Source organism: Eupeodes corollae, chromosome 3 (assembly GCF_945859685.1).
Source record: "Eupeodes corollae chromosome 3, idEupCoro1.1, whole genome shotgun sequence".
NCBI classification, from domain to species: Eukaryota; Metazoa; Arthropoda; class Insecta; order Diptera; family Syrphidae; genus Eupeodes; species Eupeodes corollae.
Genome location: NC_079149.1, coordinates 154,253 through 169,313, shown reverse-complemented (window position 1 = coordinate 169,313; position 15,061 = coordinate 154,253). Strand labels below are relative to the sequence as shown.

General features: G+C 29.1%; 1 protein-coding gene across 4 annotated transcripts; it reads right to left on the bottom strand.

Annotated features, from left to right (window-relative positions):
* Positions 1-191: 191 nt before the first annotated feature.
* On the bottom strand, positions 192-13,801 carry LOC129952798 (sestrin homolog). Of its 4 annotated transcripts, none has more exons than XM_056065626.1 (8): positions 13,673-13,801; positions 2,891-3,055; positions 2,628-2,810; positions 2,287-2,566; positions 1,914-2,226; positions 1,672-1,855; positions 1,270-1,380; positions 192-1,206 (listed from the first exon to the last, which is right to left on the bottom strand). In XM_056065626.1, the coding sequence occupies exons 1-8, from the start codon at positions 13,700-13,702 to the stop codon at positions 1,120-1,122; spliced, it is 1,353 nt and encodes a 450-aa protein (XP_055921601.1). In that variant the 5' UTR covers positions 13,703-13,801; the 3' UTR covers positions 192-1,119. The 4 variants fall into 4 exon arrangements, with proteins under 4 accessions (XP_055921601.1, XP_055921602.1, XP_055921603.1 ...); XM_056065627.1 differs by having other exon boundaries at positions 13,186-13,688; XM_056065628.1 differs by lacking the exon at positions 13,673-13,801 and adding an exon at positions 3,968-4,111.
* Positions 13,802-15,061: the final 1,260 nt, after the last annotated feature.

Below are 15,061 nucleotides of genomic sequence, written 5' to 3'. Positions count from 1 at the left end.
ATTATCGTAATGTCATGTTTGATAAAATCTGGATTTCAACATTTCTTACGAATGCAAAACTTACCATATGAATACATAGTTACTACGATGTCTACGAATATAAACCCACATATTGGAAGGTTTTATAACCTATAATATGTAGATTACATTTGTTGTTGAACTAAGATCTATTTAATTAAAAGGCAGAACGGTTTCTAGAATTTTCGATTCATAATTTTTATTAAATTTTCTTTAAATTAACAAAAATGTACATGATATTTATAACAATTACAACATAGAAATTAATAACTTCTTATAGATCTATAAATAAAAAATCAGTCAACACATTTTTTACCTAACAATGATTTTTAAAATTAACTTATTTTTTATTTGGCTTTTAAATATTATCTAAAGTTAATAAAATTTCAATTCATATTTTCGATATTTTATACATATGTTAATAACATCACGATGAAGCTATATGTCCCCGATGTATGTATATACGTGTAACTTTATTAAAAATATTGATGATGAAGTTATAGATATTAATAAAGGAATAAACAAAAACTTTAACAAAATTTCATAACAAAGAAACAGTAAAATTAGTAATTGCTATTGCCATATTATGTTCAAAAATAAAGTGACTTAGATGTGAGTTTTGGCGACGAATCTCTTTAAAACGTGACGTTTTTTTCTAATTCTTATATTTTATGCATTGTGAACTTTAAATGAACTGGTGGAACTCAGGGTAGGGTAATTGTCAAATAAACATTAGAATATAGTTTAGATCGGATTTCAATAAAGAAATACGTACTCACAAAATTATTTCTTGCCTAGGTACAAATTTTAAAATGCATTGAATTAGTCTTAACTACATTTCCTTTTTTTTAAGATTACATTTTTGGTTGAATTGTTAACGCAGGAAATGTACGTGATAAATAGGGCTTCAATAGTATCTTTTAAAGAACCACACAAAGGACCTTAACTATCAAGTGCTCTTTAATCTATAAGGTTGTTTCAAAAGAGCTCTCATAATTATTGACTTATATATTTCGTTCAATTATTCTCTAAATCTCTGCAAAAAGGACAACTTTTAGTTTGTAACAACGTAATATAAAACAGCTTATTTAATAGATGAGATCATGTCATGTAGCGCATTATTTCGCGCAGCGCATACAGCAGTTCGGCTTGATTTCTTGCTTCCATAATCATTAAGTTTACGTGAACCTTGAATTATTGAAAAAAAAAAAATTGTATCAACGTTTGTATTCTTGCATTGTTTTTGTTTACCTTTTCACTGTCTAAGAGCTCCATGAGTATATTGTCATAGTCTTTCTTGGTTATCCTCTCAGGAAAACAGCAAGCAGTTTTTATAAACATTTTCAGAGGACGATCAAGAAGCTGGAATTATTTATATGAAAATATATTATTATTAACAATCAAAGCCCATAAAACAAATTAACAATGCCAAGGATGCCAAAGACGATCAAAATTTTAATCTTTTCCTTAATTGGAAAAAAAAATAAGTAAAAATAGTAATCTTTTGATTTTTAATTGCTTTAAAAATATCTTATTACCATAAAGAAACATTTTAACTGAATGAGCAATGGTATTAATAATATTTCAAAGTAGTTTTCTTCTTTTTTGTTTAATATTTGTTAGTTCCGCTTTGTCTTTATCTTAACAACTCACTTGATTTACTTCTCCATAATCATAATCGTCATGCCTTATACCATATATGCACTGGATATAATTCCAAATCGCACGTCTGAACTTTGATGTATCTACGTTTTTGTTTCCGCCCATTGTAAAGTAGGTTAGATTATATGCAACACGAAATTTATCGTCCAATAAGTACCCTACATCATCATACAACCTGTAAATGTTTTTTTTTATTTTTATAAAGTTCATTTGAGAATATTTTTGATGCTTACCCATTTACTAGTGAATACCCATGGTCATCCCATGAATAATCCTGAATCCTAAAGGTATTAGGTATATGTTCAGCACCACGCCGTGCAAAATCTTGATACGTAAAACTAGGATCCTCAACGTAGTGACTTATTATGGGAGGGACCTCAATAGATTTTTCAATAGGTGCAGAAGGAAGTTCTGCTGTCTGAAGCTCTACACTTTTAAAACGATTACTTAACTCGGCTTCGCTACATTCATCAGGCCTTTCAGATAAGACTTTCATGCGTTCCATTAAGGCTTCTACGCTTACCCCTGATTTATCCTGAACGGCAGCTTTAAAAATTGATTTAAATAAAAGGCTGATGAATTACTTAAAAAATGAAATAAAATTACCATTTGAACTAAGACCATTTTTCCCATCAACAGTTGCTAAACTTGTATCTAAATTATTGTTCGATGCCACTTTCAAATCCACGACATTATTGTTATCGATAGATAAACAACTTAGAACAGTCTTTTGAGTTGGAGATGTAGACTTTGGACTAGAACTGTCTAATTGTTGTGTGAGACCACATGAGAACACAAATGATGATAATGAATGGAAGTGGGAGAGTAAAACCATAGCATGAACTACCTCCGAAACGGACCAACTGCTTTTGCCTTTAGTGAGACACTACAAAACAAAGTTAAATTTAGATTATATTTCAAACACTTATTGATTCGTCTTAACCAACTTCAATATGTTCCTGACGTAACAACCAAGGCCTATGAGCTAATATTTTGTTCATATCATAAATGGCACGCAACTTTGGTGGAATGAAGTCCAGACCACTTAGCCACCTTACGTCTCCACCTTGACTGAGAAATTCTTTTTCGTACATTTTTACTAAATATGGACATTGATGGCGAGCAGCGGCCTAAATAGATAACTTCTTGTTAGATTTAGGATTTCAATTTTGTAACTTAAAGTGAATCTTTTATAAATTTAAATGCTTACAATAATCGCCAAATAGTATCTATAGTTGTAGGGAAGAGGTCCATCTCCGCGCATTATGAAGTCCTGAGTTCGTAAGAAATGTTCTAAGTAGCGCGGATGGTAGCCAATCACTAGGGATACATGATCTAATTTAAGTTCTTCCATTTTAGGTTGCCTTAAAGCACGCTGCAATTAAAAAAATAAATTATTTTTGAGTAAATAGGATTAATTTATTTAAAAAAGCACGCAAATTAATTTATTATAAAAAAAAACTCTTACTTAAATGATAATAATTGATAAGGAACATTTTAAGATTAACTGAGCCAGCTCTATTGCTTGTTGAAATCCTTTCATTATTCTTAACATTGTTTTAACAAAAAAAAAAAAAAACAAGAAAATTTATAATTACATAAAGAGCATTTCTCTATTTGTTTTCAAAATGACCGTTTTCATCTTTCTATATATTATGTAAATTTATAAAGCAGATAGAATTAATCATCAGTTCTTAAGTTTAAAGGAAGGCTACGGTGTTTTGATGAAACAAAAACATTACTCATGAACGAAATTTATCAAAAGCCTTTGTTACAGAAAATAATAATAGCCAAGCAATTGTTCATTCCGATGCAATAAGTCGAAACGTAAACAAAAGGAACATTTTCAAAGTCATTGGTTTATGAAAAACATCACATTATTAGAATATCAACTGTTAACTGTACTCGTACTGTCAAATTGGTCAATTGTTCACTACATTGATTGCGTGTTTTCATAAAAGTCCGAGAATAAGATAGGGTGGGACGTGGGATTCAGATAATAAGAACAATTTGATTACTTTTTTGTATCTTTCACAAAATGTTTACTTGAGTTTATTTTCGTACATTTATTTTCAAACTGTGACAGAGAGCTAATTTCTGTTGAACTTTGATGCTTTGATCTGAATGAAAAAAAAAGAAGAAAAAAACAACACACACCACCGACCGGGCGGTAGGGGTAGGGTAGGGGCTCGAAGAAGTAAGTTATTAATTTAATTTGAATGTAAATTACAATGCAAATTAAAAAGAGAGAAAAATTAAATATGTCACATCACATTGTGAATCGTACGTTTTGAATGATGATCTATCCACAAATATGGTTTTTGTCAGTTATATATACCAACATACAGTTACATTATATTACTTATTATTTTTAGTTCGAACGATAAGACGCACAACAACATTTGCCACACTTAGCTGGCAAGACACTGGATCAGTGTTCTGTTTATCTTTTAGTTTACATTAAAATTAATGCAACTATAGCTCTGTCTATAAAACAATAATAATTGCAAGAGTAATCTACTTCTACTTTGTGTTTTTATTTGTAACAGTTGACTTATCACTATCAGCCAGCCACTTGAACAAAACATTTTGCTCATATCCCTTGATAACAACGACAAACAAAATAAATAATATACAACCCAAAATCGATGATCGTGCTTAGAGAACTGAATGAGTGGACTGATTGCTAAATAATAAAATATACATACATATGTAGGAGTACTTGATGTTTAAATCAGACCCAAAATAAAATAATTGAAACCTATGCGACCTGGTTGCAAGTACATGCTTTTATAGAATCGCATATGATGATTCATACATTTTTGTCGATATAACATATTAAGGGAATTATTGTGTATAACAAATGTTTAATTAAATGATAGCTGACCGATAAAATTTTGACAACATTTTAAATTAATATTATATTTGTGCTATTTTTGCGATAGCAAGTTATACTTGATCTACACATGTGCTTTGTTCTTTAAAAAATACAGTTCCATGAAGAGTGTTTCTTTTGAAACGAACATTCATTAAGGGTTCTCTTTTTTCTTACTTTAAGTAAATAAATAAACAGTCCGTTGGGAAGCAGGGCCTAGTGACTTACAACTCTCAACCATTCCTGTGTGCGAGTACTGTTGTCAGGAATGGAAAGTTAATACCTAAGTTTCAAATAGGGGTTTCCAATTAGAGGTTTCGTTTTGAAAAGGAGTCTAAGTAGCTGTCCATCATAGCTATAATTTTTTGACAAATAAAATGAGCCACCCACATTTTATGAATTAACACCATTGGGGGTTATACTTTTGGCCCAAGCGAAAAATAAAGTACATGCCAATGTTCCGAAATTAATCCGTAGTGTAGTTATTGGGGACATACTGCAACGAACTGATTATGAACGTTGTACAAAAAGACTTTGGATCTGCAACTGTAGCACTGTCTGCTATTAATGACATACCTTTGTCTTTACAGTGAAATAAAACTCCATTGATTCCACTTTTGTTCTAGTATCCAAATTAAACCTTAGATTGGATGACCCTTTGGTTAACACTTATTTGTATGCTTGCGACTTTTATGACGAGGTACTTAATTTTTATTCAAGCTGTGTACAAGGCAAAATAAAAAAATATTGTAGCTTTTAAACAATTAAGCCAAATATCTAATCATGTATTTATTTATGTATGTAAGTAAATGTGTACACATGAATGTATGTTTGTGTATTTTGACTGATTTGTTAATTCAATTATTTTTAGGCGTTTTAAAGCACATAATAATGTTTGAGGTGTGTATAACCATACAAGAGGACTAGTGAGATTTAAAAATATGGTGAGAAGTTAGATTTATCTCGTTTATTATTCGATTCTGTATAATAAAATGACGAACAAAAGAAAAGATTAAAGATATTTGGAGAATGATATGTATGTTAAAACGATCATAACTTCATTTTATCTGGAGCAAATCCAATAAGAGTTCAAGTCCTATCTAAAGAGAGAATGGTTTTTGTAATCAAAGATCATTTGAAGTTATGATCAGGTCCTAAATACCAATCTGGTTTTATTTGTAATCTCAATTGTTATCTTCAGTCACATACATATATAAAAACAGAATTAACATAAAATTATATAAATGTAAACCTACAATTTTTTTACTACCCTACTCGTACCTTCATAATTTTAAATATTTCGCAAAATTAAACCACCCTTTGAATCCTGTACCTACCGCATTATATCTGCCTGATCTCATCAGGCATTTGACCGAGCACTTAAATCGGTATGCTCCTCTCTGCTCCCCTTGACAAAAAAAAAAATAGTATATACATATGTTTGTTTTATATATATTTTGATTTGAAGAACGAGCTAAAACACAACTGTTCGACTGCACCTTATGTAATTAGCAATCTGTATACTTCTTCAGCGATGCTGAGCATTGCTGCAATCAAGAAAAAAGAAGCACGCTGTCTCTCGATCTCGACAAACATCTGTCCAAAGAAGAATTTATATCGGAGGAGGAAGCAAGGAATGTTTATTTTTAAAATTAGTACTTATAGTGAAAAACAATTTATTTTAAACTTGGCGCGGTTTGATTACGGATGCAATGTGAATTTCAAAAACAAATTAATTTAAAACAATTATCGGATGAATTGAACTAACTTTATGTACTGTACATAAATGTATGTAAATTATATACTAATTTTAAATGGATGTACATATGTACTTGCATATTTAAATAGGTCTAATAATGTTAAGTCAATTAATTTTAATAACAAACATGTAGCTAAATGATACTTAATTTGTATTTCAATAAAACAGGTATGTTCTTATTCGAGGTATATATTTAATTTTCTTTAATTAAAGTGCAATGAATTTATTGATGCTGGCGGGTAAATATTTTGAACGGTGTGTAGTAGGTAGGTAGACATGTACTTATAAGGCCATTTAAAAAATATTTCCCTTTAAATTTTGCTTGATAAAACGTTTTGCAAATTCGTAAAAGAAAATGCGTATACGCCGTGTTGAACACAAAATAAAAAAATGGAAAATCAAAATTAAAAATTATTCTTAGTGACTGATAGAAAAAATGGGGTCTTTGATGTAGAAAGTGGTCCCAGCTATTAAAATAATGTATGTGCCTATATACACACATATAGTTATTAAAAAAAAAATCCTTTAAGTTTATTTGTTTATGTGTTACTACATTTCTGGACTTAAAACTCTAAAATGCAGTTTATTGAGTAGCATCAAACAAACAAATCGTAAACAAGAAAAACTGAAGTCAAAAGTTAGATATAAGTATATTAATTACTGAGATGTGTTGACAAAAAATAGTATTTCGTGAGATAACGAAAAAGGTAAAAGAATTATTAAAATTCATTTGGAAATAAGAATGTATCCACCTATATGAGGCAACAGCGTAATTAGGACGATTTTTTATGTTTTTTTAACCAAATTTACAATACCATATTATGCATTTATTAAGGTATATTATAGTTAATAAGGGAGCACTAAGAATATTACGATTTTTCTGATAAAGGCGTTAAACTTTCTTCGCTCACCAATCACCCACTGTTGTGTCTATAATATTTTGCTTGTGTTAGTCTAATAAATGGAGTATCAGCATTAGGGTGATTGATAAAGTGAATGAATTTTTGATTTGGTTTCAATATTACTGTTTAGACTTAAAACAAAAAATCTAAAGACATTTTTAAAAATTCAAATGATAAACTAGATTCAGTGATGGTTATGACGACACTATAGGCACATATAATTTAAACTTACAGTTATTACTCCCCATTGTATTTAACAAATAATTTTTTTTAGGGAATACTCCATTTTAACTCTATACAGCAAGTAACTATATGAATAATGCATTTCTTATCAATTTAAAAATTCAATCAAAGCGTCACAGCATTCAACTTCATGTAATTGAAAAAGGTTGTCAGCCCTATTCTGCTATTCACGTGGATCGTATATTCGATTCACCAATTCGATTCACTTTCACACTGCCTTTGCATTCTGCTATCCATCGGGTAACTACATTATACCAAACCAATTTGACATTCAAATCAACAGCTGTTCATGTAAAAATCTTGTGAATATTGGATAAATTGTTTTAATTCACACAAAAATTAAGTTTAATCAATCCACCTAAACAGAATAGTTTGTGAAATTTTTGGAAATGCAGTATTGAACTTTTTATTCCAATTGTAAGCAGAGGAATAGGAGAATTCTCGAACAGAGGGCTTCGGAGAACTGTTAAAAAGTGTCTTCCTTCCCCTAAAAACGTCAATATTCTTTTATAATACAAAAAATATACTAAATTTAGTAATCAATTAGTTTTCACTTCCATTTTGCTTTCAAAAATAAACAAACCAGACATGAAATGAAATACATAATAATAATTCCTACAATAAACACTTTCTTCCATGTGTCCTTTCAACTGGGAGCATAACCTTTTTTTTGTATCTTAGGGAAAAAAGATTGTTTTAAAAAAGAATATGTGCATAAACCTCTTTCAATTGTTAAAAGAGCAAAAATAAAAATAAAAAACATTAAAGTTTTGTCCAAATATGTCTTATTTAGTTGGAACTAATTGAGTTTTTTTCTAACAACCACCCTAATGTGCACAGCACATACATATATATTACTAACAAGTATAAGTGTTTTGATATTATCAATCTAACAATCAATAAGCACACTTCCAAAGATTAGAAAATTATCACGATGAGTTGATAAGTTAAGCTACCTATTATAATCCTTAGCAACATTCGAAATAAAAATTAATAAACTTTAAGATTTATAGTGTTGCATGTTGTCTTTTTATAATAATAATCTCATATTTTTAGAAATATTATACGTGGAATTAAAGGGTATTTATTGGTTTCCTGTAAATCGAATTCAGGTCGTAAAATAAAATTTAATATGGTGACACTTTTAATATATTGTACAATTAGTTCGAATTCCATCTCAAGGACATAATATTTAGAATGTATTGCTAAAACTTTTTTTTGGAATCGAATCTGCATATAGCTTTCTTTTGTCTAGGTATGTCTAGGTATCCAGGTATGTAATCCATTCGATGTAAAAAATTTAAGTGATTTACAAACAAATGTTTTACAATAACTACGACAATTTTGTTTAGTAATTAACATCCTAAAAATATTATATGCACAAAAATACTAAGAGTTTAATTAAAAGCTTCAAAATAAAAATGTTTCAACTAGAACCCTTGTCTGCTTTAAATAAGTCTTTGTTGTTTTTTTTAAACAATTACGCACAACGAATTTGTACTGCATTAAAGAAAGCAAAACCGATTATCTTCATGTTATCTCACACAATTTTCCATTATAAAATGATTAGAAATATTTTTATATTCGCAAACAATATAATATGTTGTTATCGTCTTTCGTTCAGAATAGGTGGCCTTAATTTACCAGACACAGGAGACAAACCAGCAGTTCCAATAAATAACACTACATGCAAAGCATTTGCTTTCCTTTGTCAATATAATGATTTGTAATTTTTGAACTCTGGTCCAAAATCACTGATTTAAATAAAATGTATGAAATAAATGTCACAATAGGGTGGTTCCATTTTCATCCGATTTTTATTGAATATTGACTTCAGCGCATATTTCACCCACACTGTTTCTTACTCATGTTATATTGTCGCTTCTAATTGCCAAATTTAATTTTCCTTGTTTGAAGATGGAAATGTTGTGCAAATATTACATAGCTAACAACTTGAAGAATGCTTACAACTAATGCCCTAGGTCTGGTTCCGTGCAGCTAAAATATCTTTGAAGATAATATAAATGTACTACTGCAAAATTCCAAAACACCAGTTTTTCATAAAATCTCTTTGTCAACTGATTGCAATCTTCTAGCCAATAGAAGTAAGACAAATATTTTTAAAAACGAAATGTTTTTTAGTCAGTTCTAGTCCTAGGAAACTTGGAAAATAAAATTATCAATCTACCTGTGAAAATTACCCGCAAATACCAACAAAAGTAATTGTGACGATTATAACATTATAATTATAATTTCTTAATACGTAAAATAAAAACAGTACAATTATATATCATATTTTTTCTAATTACTATTAAATATTATTATTGTATATTATTATATTATTATTTTAAATAACTGAAATTTTGTATAACGCTTAATTGTTAATGAGTTCAAATACCCTTTATTTTTGTTTTAGCCAATAAAAGCTCTTCATTTTTGTAATCTTCAATCGAAGTTTTACTCGACAATTTTATTTTCTGCCAAACTAATTATTGTTAATTCTTTTGTCTGCAAATTATGTTTTAATTATTAAGCAATTTATTTTTGTTTTAGCTAAACTGAAAGCCCTATTGGCATGTTTATATAATGTTTGCAATTGTTCATTTACATTTTGTTAAATAGTGAACATTTTCTTTGAACAAAACTTGAAAACACATAGTCAATCTGGCAGACGGCATTGCCACCGCCAAACACTTTTATTACCAAATTAATATTTCAATCAAATGTAACCGAAACTATAATATTTAACAATTTTAAGTTATATAAATCTATCTATCTAATTATGACCATCTTTTCACTGAACTTCAATTAAATCTAGAATTAGAGGGGGTAAAATACATTTTTTTTTCGCGAAATTTATAAGAGTTCACTTTAAAAAAGAAAATCATACAAATTGCAGCTATAAAGTTAATTGAAACGATCGATGTATTTAGTGTCAAATAGTTCCCATTTGTCATTAGAACCGACAATCAAACGATTGTTTCATGATGGCTTAAGTTATTTAATTGAACAAAACTTAAAAGTTCTAAAAACTCTGGGTTTGATACTTTTTAAAACATCATTCTTATTCAAGGTTATTCAAATTCTATATTTTTAAAAGAAAGTCACTAGCCCAGACAAAATGATACAAGATATTTTCTCGGTTCTTTCTTCATTCTGATTCAATGTTAGCACCTTGAGAATCCTTAAGATCAATGAGTAAAGTTAAATTTTGGTTTCTAATAAAATAGGTAATTTTATTGCATACAGGTAATCTTAATACTTTTGCACTTCAAATAATATAATATGTAATTAAACTTAACAGAAAATTAAATAAATTTTTGAAACTATGTTTATTGAATAAAATTATCTTCAGTCGTTGAAGCTTGAAGGAGACTTATTTAAAGTGGGTACAATATTAAATAAGAACTTATAAGCAAGCCAACTGCGAATGCGTTGGTGGCGTTGAACATTCCTTATAAAAGATACAAATAATTAAAAAAATACGTCTTCTTTTCTATAAATATACTTAATTCGATACAAAAATATACATTTCAACAAAAGCTGAAAACAATAACCTAAACGTACTATGTACATATGGTATCTACACTTTGTTCATTACTATCGTTATTATCTTTATTGTTTATTGAATTCTCATATTCATTTTTCTTGCTTTACTTGTCTGAAGTGGAAGTAAGCACGTATGTACATTATATAGATTGATATACATAAACTTTACATTAAATCGAGGTTGTGTTGCTTTTGCTTGCGTTAAATGAAAAACATTTTTATTTCAATAAACAACAATAAGAATATCGTTTTCTTGGTCTCTTTTTCAAACAGGTTATTTTTGAATTTAAAATATGAAAACAAATTTCATCGGCTCGGCAGCTATACAAAAAATAATGCAACGCACGGAAATGCATTCCTGTTTTAAGATTATTTCTCTCTCTGTTCTCGTCTCTTTGGACTCTATTATTTTGCAGGGAAGGATTTGAATAATTCTTTATTAGTAACTGTTTGTTTAGTTATAAACCAACAAAAGAGGAGTATGTTTTGCTTTTTTACTTTGTTTTCAAGGATGTTATAATTATAAGCCACTAGTATCTGGATGTTCACCCATTTTCTTTGCTTAGACTTTTCTCTTAGAACGTCCTTACTTTTTTATTAAAATAGACCAGGAGTAGAATTTTAATTTTCATACACTTATACAATAACTATCTAATACATTGAAAAATGATGATCTCTCAAAAAAGTGCAGTTCATTTATAAGAAGGATATGAATATATTAAAAATAACTTAGAGAACAGCATTAAAAGTTTTGATCTATGTAGCAAACCCTTGCTTAACTTGTTTGTCTGGCTCTGAGAGTTTTTGAGGTTCATCCGCCATTACACGTGTTTTGTTGGAAAATCTATCCATAATATAGTATGATTTTACACGAATAACAAAAACAATATCCATAGTATGAATAACACCGATAAAAGTTAGAGTAAAATCTTACTATGGATGGGTTTTTGACAATTATATGAGTCTCGAATGGATCTTATGTGATTTCGTTCCTAAATGTTGGTGCGATGATATTGCATTTGTATCTCGATGGCTGCGTTCGTTTAGTAGTTGTGCATTTGGAATTAAGTATGTGTTTTCCATTGGGGAAAAAAATCAACCTGTTACTGTGATATTATTAAGTTTGTTAATGAAAATGGACTAACTGACCTTATTTTGCAAGAGAAAACAATAAAAAAAATATAATTAAGTTTTGCTATGTTTCCACCAAAGGTTTATCTCAGTTTAGATTAAATAAATCTATTTGGTGTTTGCACCGCACAAGAAGATTTAAAAATGATTAAGTATGACGATGTTTTCGATGTGTGAAGTGCAAGTGAGATAGTTTGATTCGTGTTAAACAATAAAGAACTGATTAGTTCAGCACCATATAAGAATATGCTACCTCCGACGACTCCGATCTTCGACAGGAATCGAGTCAAACCAAGCTCATTTTAACTCGATTCAGGTATATAAAGAATTGAGGCGATTTTTAAGCTCGCTTCAACGCCACATATTAATGTAGTAGTTTACGAACAAACCCCTTCCTTAAAGCAATAATTAAACGAACTTTTTTTTAAATAATCTCAATTTCCAGATGTTTTTTTTACCATTTCTTCTTGAAAATTGTCCATTTTATTATTTTTAGTAAGTTGTTTTTGCTAAGTTAATTTAAAAATTTCTTTCTTTCTTCTATTTGTATGTTTTTTTTATTCTTCTATAAGATCTTCCTTCAATTGCACACATTTTTAAATACAAAAACACAAAAAAACACTTTTTCTTATAGTAGGATATTTGAATAATAACGAATGAGAGAAATAACTTTTCATCGGCAAAATATCAAGTACCTACTGAGGAAAAATATTTAAACACTTGTAGCACATAAAACGAAATAACAAACAAAAAATATAACATGGTCGCCCCAATCAAATGCGGCCCATTGTGTCTACATGGCTGGTACTTAAGTGTTGTTTCAATTTTCTCTTTCTCTATAATATAAAGTATTTTATATTGTTATTAGCATTCTCTTAACATATATATTTTCATATGCATGTATGATATGAGCTTCAAGTACATATTTATATACTATATACATATGTTTGTCTTTTTAAGATATACTCGGCTTAATACAAGCTTTTGAAAACACCTACTATACCGAACAAAAGTTATTTAGAAACTTTGAAGTTAAATTAACTCACCCCTAAAGATCAACAGTAGGTAGGTATAAGTATATAAATACAAAAAATCCAATTTAGCATTTGACAAACGATAACAAATTAAACTTTATGTTAGCAAAAGCACTCATCACACAGTTTTTGCTTAAAACTTTTATTTTTGTATGGAAACGAGGCGTTAAAAGTTTATTTATTTTTTATGCGTATTTGCATATCATTTAAATAAAATATGAATGTGCGTATGTGTTTATTTTTGGTTGACACTTTTGAGTTTTGAGCGCGAAACAAAAACAAAATTTTGTTGTTAAAAACTATTTAAAAGAAATAACAACTTCCGAAGAATCAACACAATAGCATAGATAAATTTATCTTAAGTACAGTAAAAGATAACAACAAATAGGAAATAGAACAATTATTTTTTAAAGCACTATTCCGATCGTCTTAGAAAAAACTCCACGAACAGGGATTAAGTATATGTATGTATGAAGAAAATAATCAAAGCGGTTCAAACCATTGTAAGAGAGTGACTGCTGCTCCCCATAGTGGCGAATCCAAAACTGAACTGTTCGGTAGCGGTTTAACTGATCGAAAGTGAACCTCTATACTCAAACTCAAAGCAGCGAAGGCGATGCGATGGCTATGGCTGTGGCGAATAGACCTAGAGAGTTCTTCAATCAAAACAACACATTAATGTATGTATTTTTGTGTTACTGTAATATATATCCTATAGATAACCATAAATGTAGGTTTTATAGTATATGTACGTATGTATATAATGTGTTTTTTTTTATTTACAGATCACAGCAGGCAAAAACAAAAACAAATATACTCAAGATATGGTCTTTGTGTTTGCTCGCTGGTGCGGGTGCGGGAAAGTTGATTTTAGGCAAGTTACAACAATAAAAGCTTCTTTTATATCAATACACAAAACAGAACCAAGAAAACTTAAATTTGAATAACCTAACAAGGTACTTTTTGAATGATACAGAAGGGTGTTCTCTGCACTCTTAGTTAAATAAATAGATAGTTGAGGTACGAATCACGAAGGTACACGCACAAAACAACAACAATTCATAATCTGATTTACAATATGCCTCAAATTATGTATTAATGTACTTTTATAAAATAATCGACTTAAAACGCATTATGTGTTTACAAAAACTACAGTTTTGTTTTGCAATTTTTAAAAAGACGTTATAACGTGTTAACTTTTATATGGTTCCACTTATAACAGGGTTGACAAAGGATGAAGTGGTTGATTAATGTGAAATGTAAATTATGAAACAAATTTCTGTACAATTACGAATCGTAACTCAAGCACATCCGAATAAAAATATATGTGACTTCCAATTATCAAATGATCGATCTTGGAAGGAACCTGTCTTGTAATAATTCCAATATTCCAGGAACTCAATCAAATCAAGAGAAATCAAGAAAGGATACTTTGAACAAAATTTAATTACTGTAGGATTTGTCCCACCACTTTCGAAGTATTGTTTCAATAAGTGTTGCTCTTTTCTTTTATTAACTTCCTATTTGAATCGTCGGATTTGACATATCTCTCTTAATCCATAGTGCTCGTAAGTCAAATAGAAAGGGCTTTCCATTAATTGAGTGGGTGCTTTATCATAACAATTTAACAAAAAATTGATTGCTCTTATTTTGGTAAAAAATAATAGTAGATACATTGACTTAAAATAAATTGTATTCTACATAATGTACCGTTATATAAACTTGATAAACATTACATATACATAAGTTTAAAAAAAAAAAAGAAAAAAGTTTTTAAATATTAACTACTAAAAAATTAAAAATTGTTTTAACCTTTTAAACGTTTCATATAAAATAATTGTTGTTGATTTGCCATCATTTTTAGAAAATTGTATTGATATGACAATTA

Excerpts from the sequence above, each read along its gene's own strand:
- LOC129952798 (XM_056065626.1), bottom strand. The coding sequence starts at position 13,702 with ATGGGGAGCAGCAGTCACTCTCTTACAATG. Across the intron at positions 2,567-2,627 it reads TACGTCAGGAACATATTGAA|TGTCTCACTAAAGGCAAAAG; the intron begins GTTGGTTAAGAC and ends TTTGTTTTGTAG. Across the intron at positions 1,381-1,671 it reads ATTATGGAGAAGTAAATCAA|CTTCTTGATCGTCCTCTGAA; the intron begins GTGAGTTGTTAA and ends AAATAATTCCAG.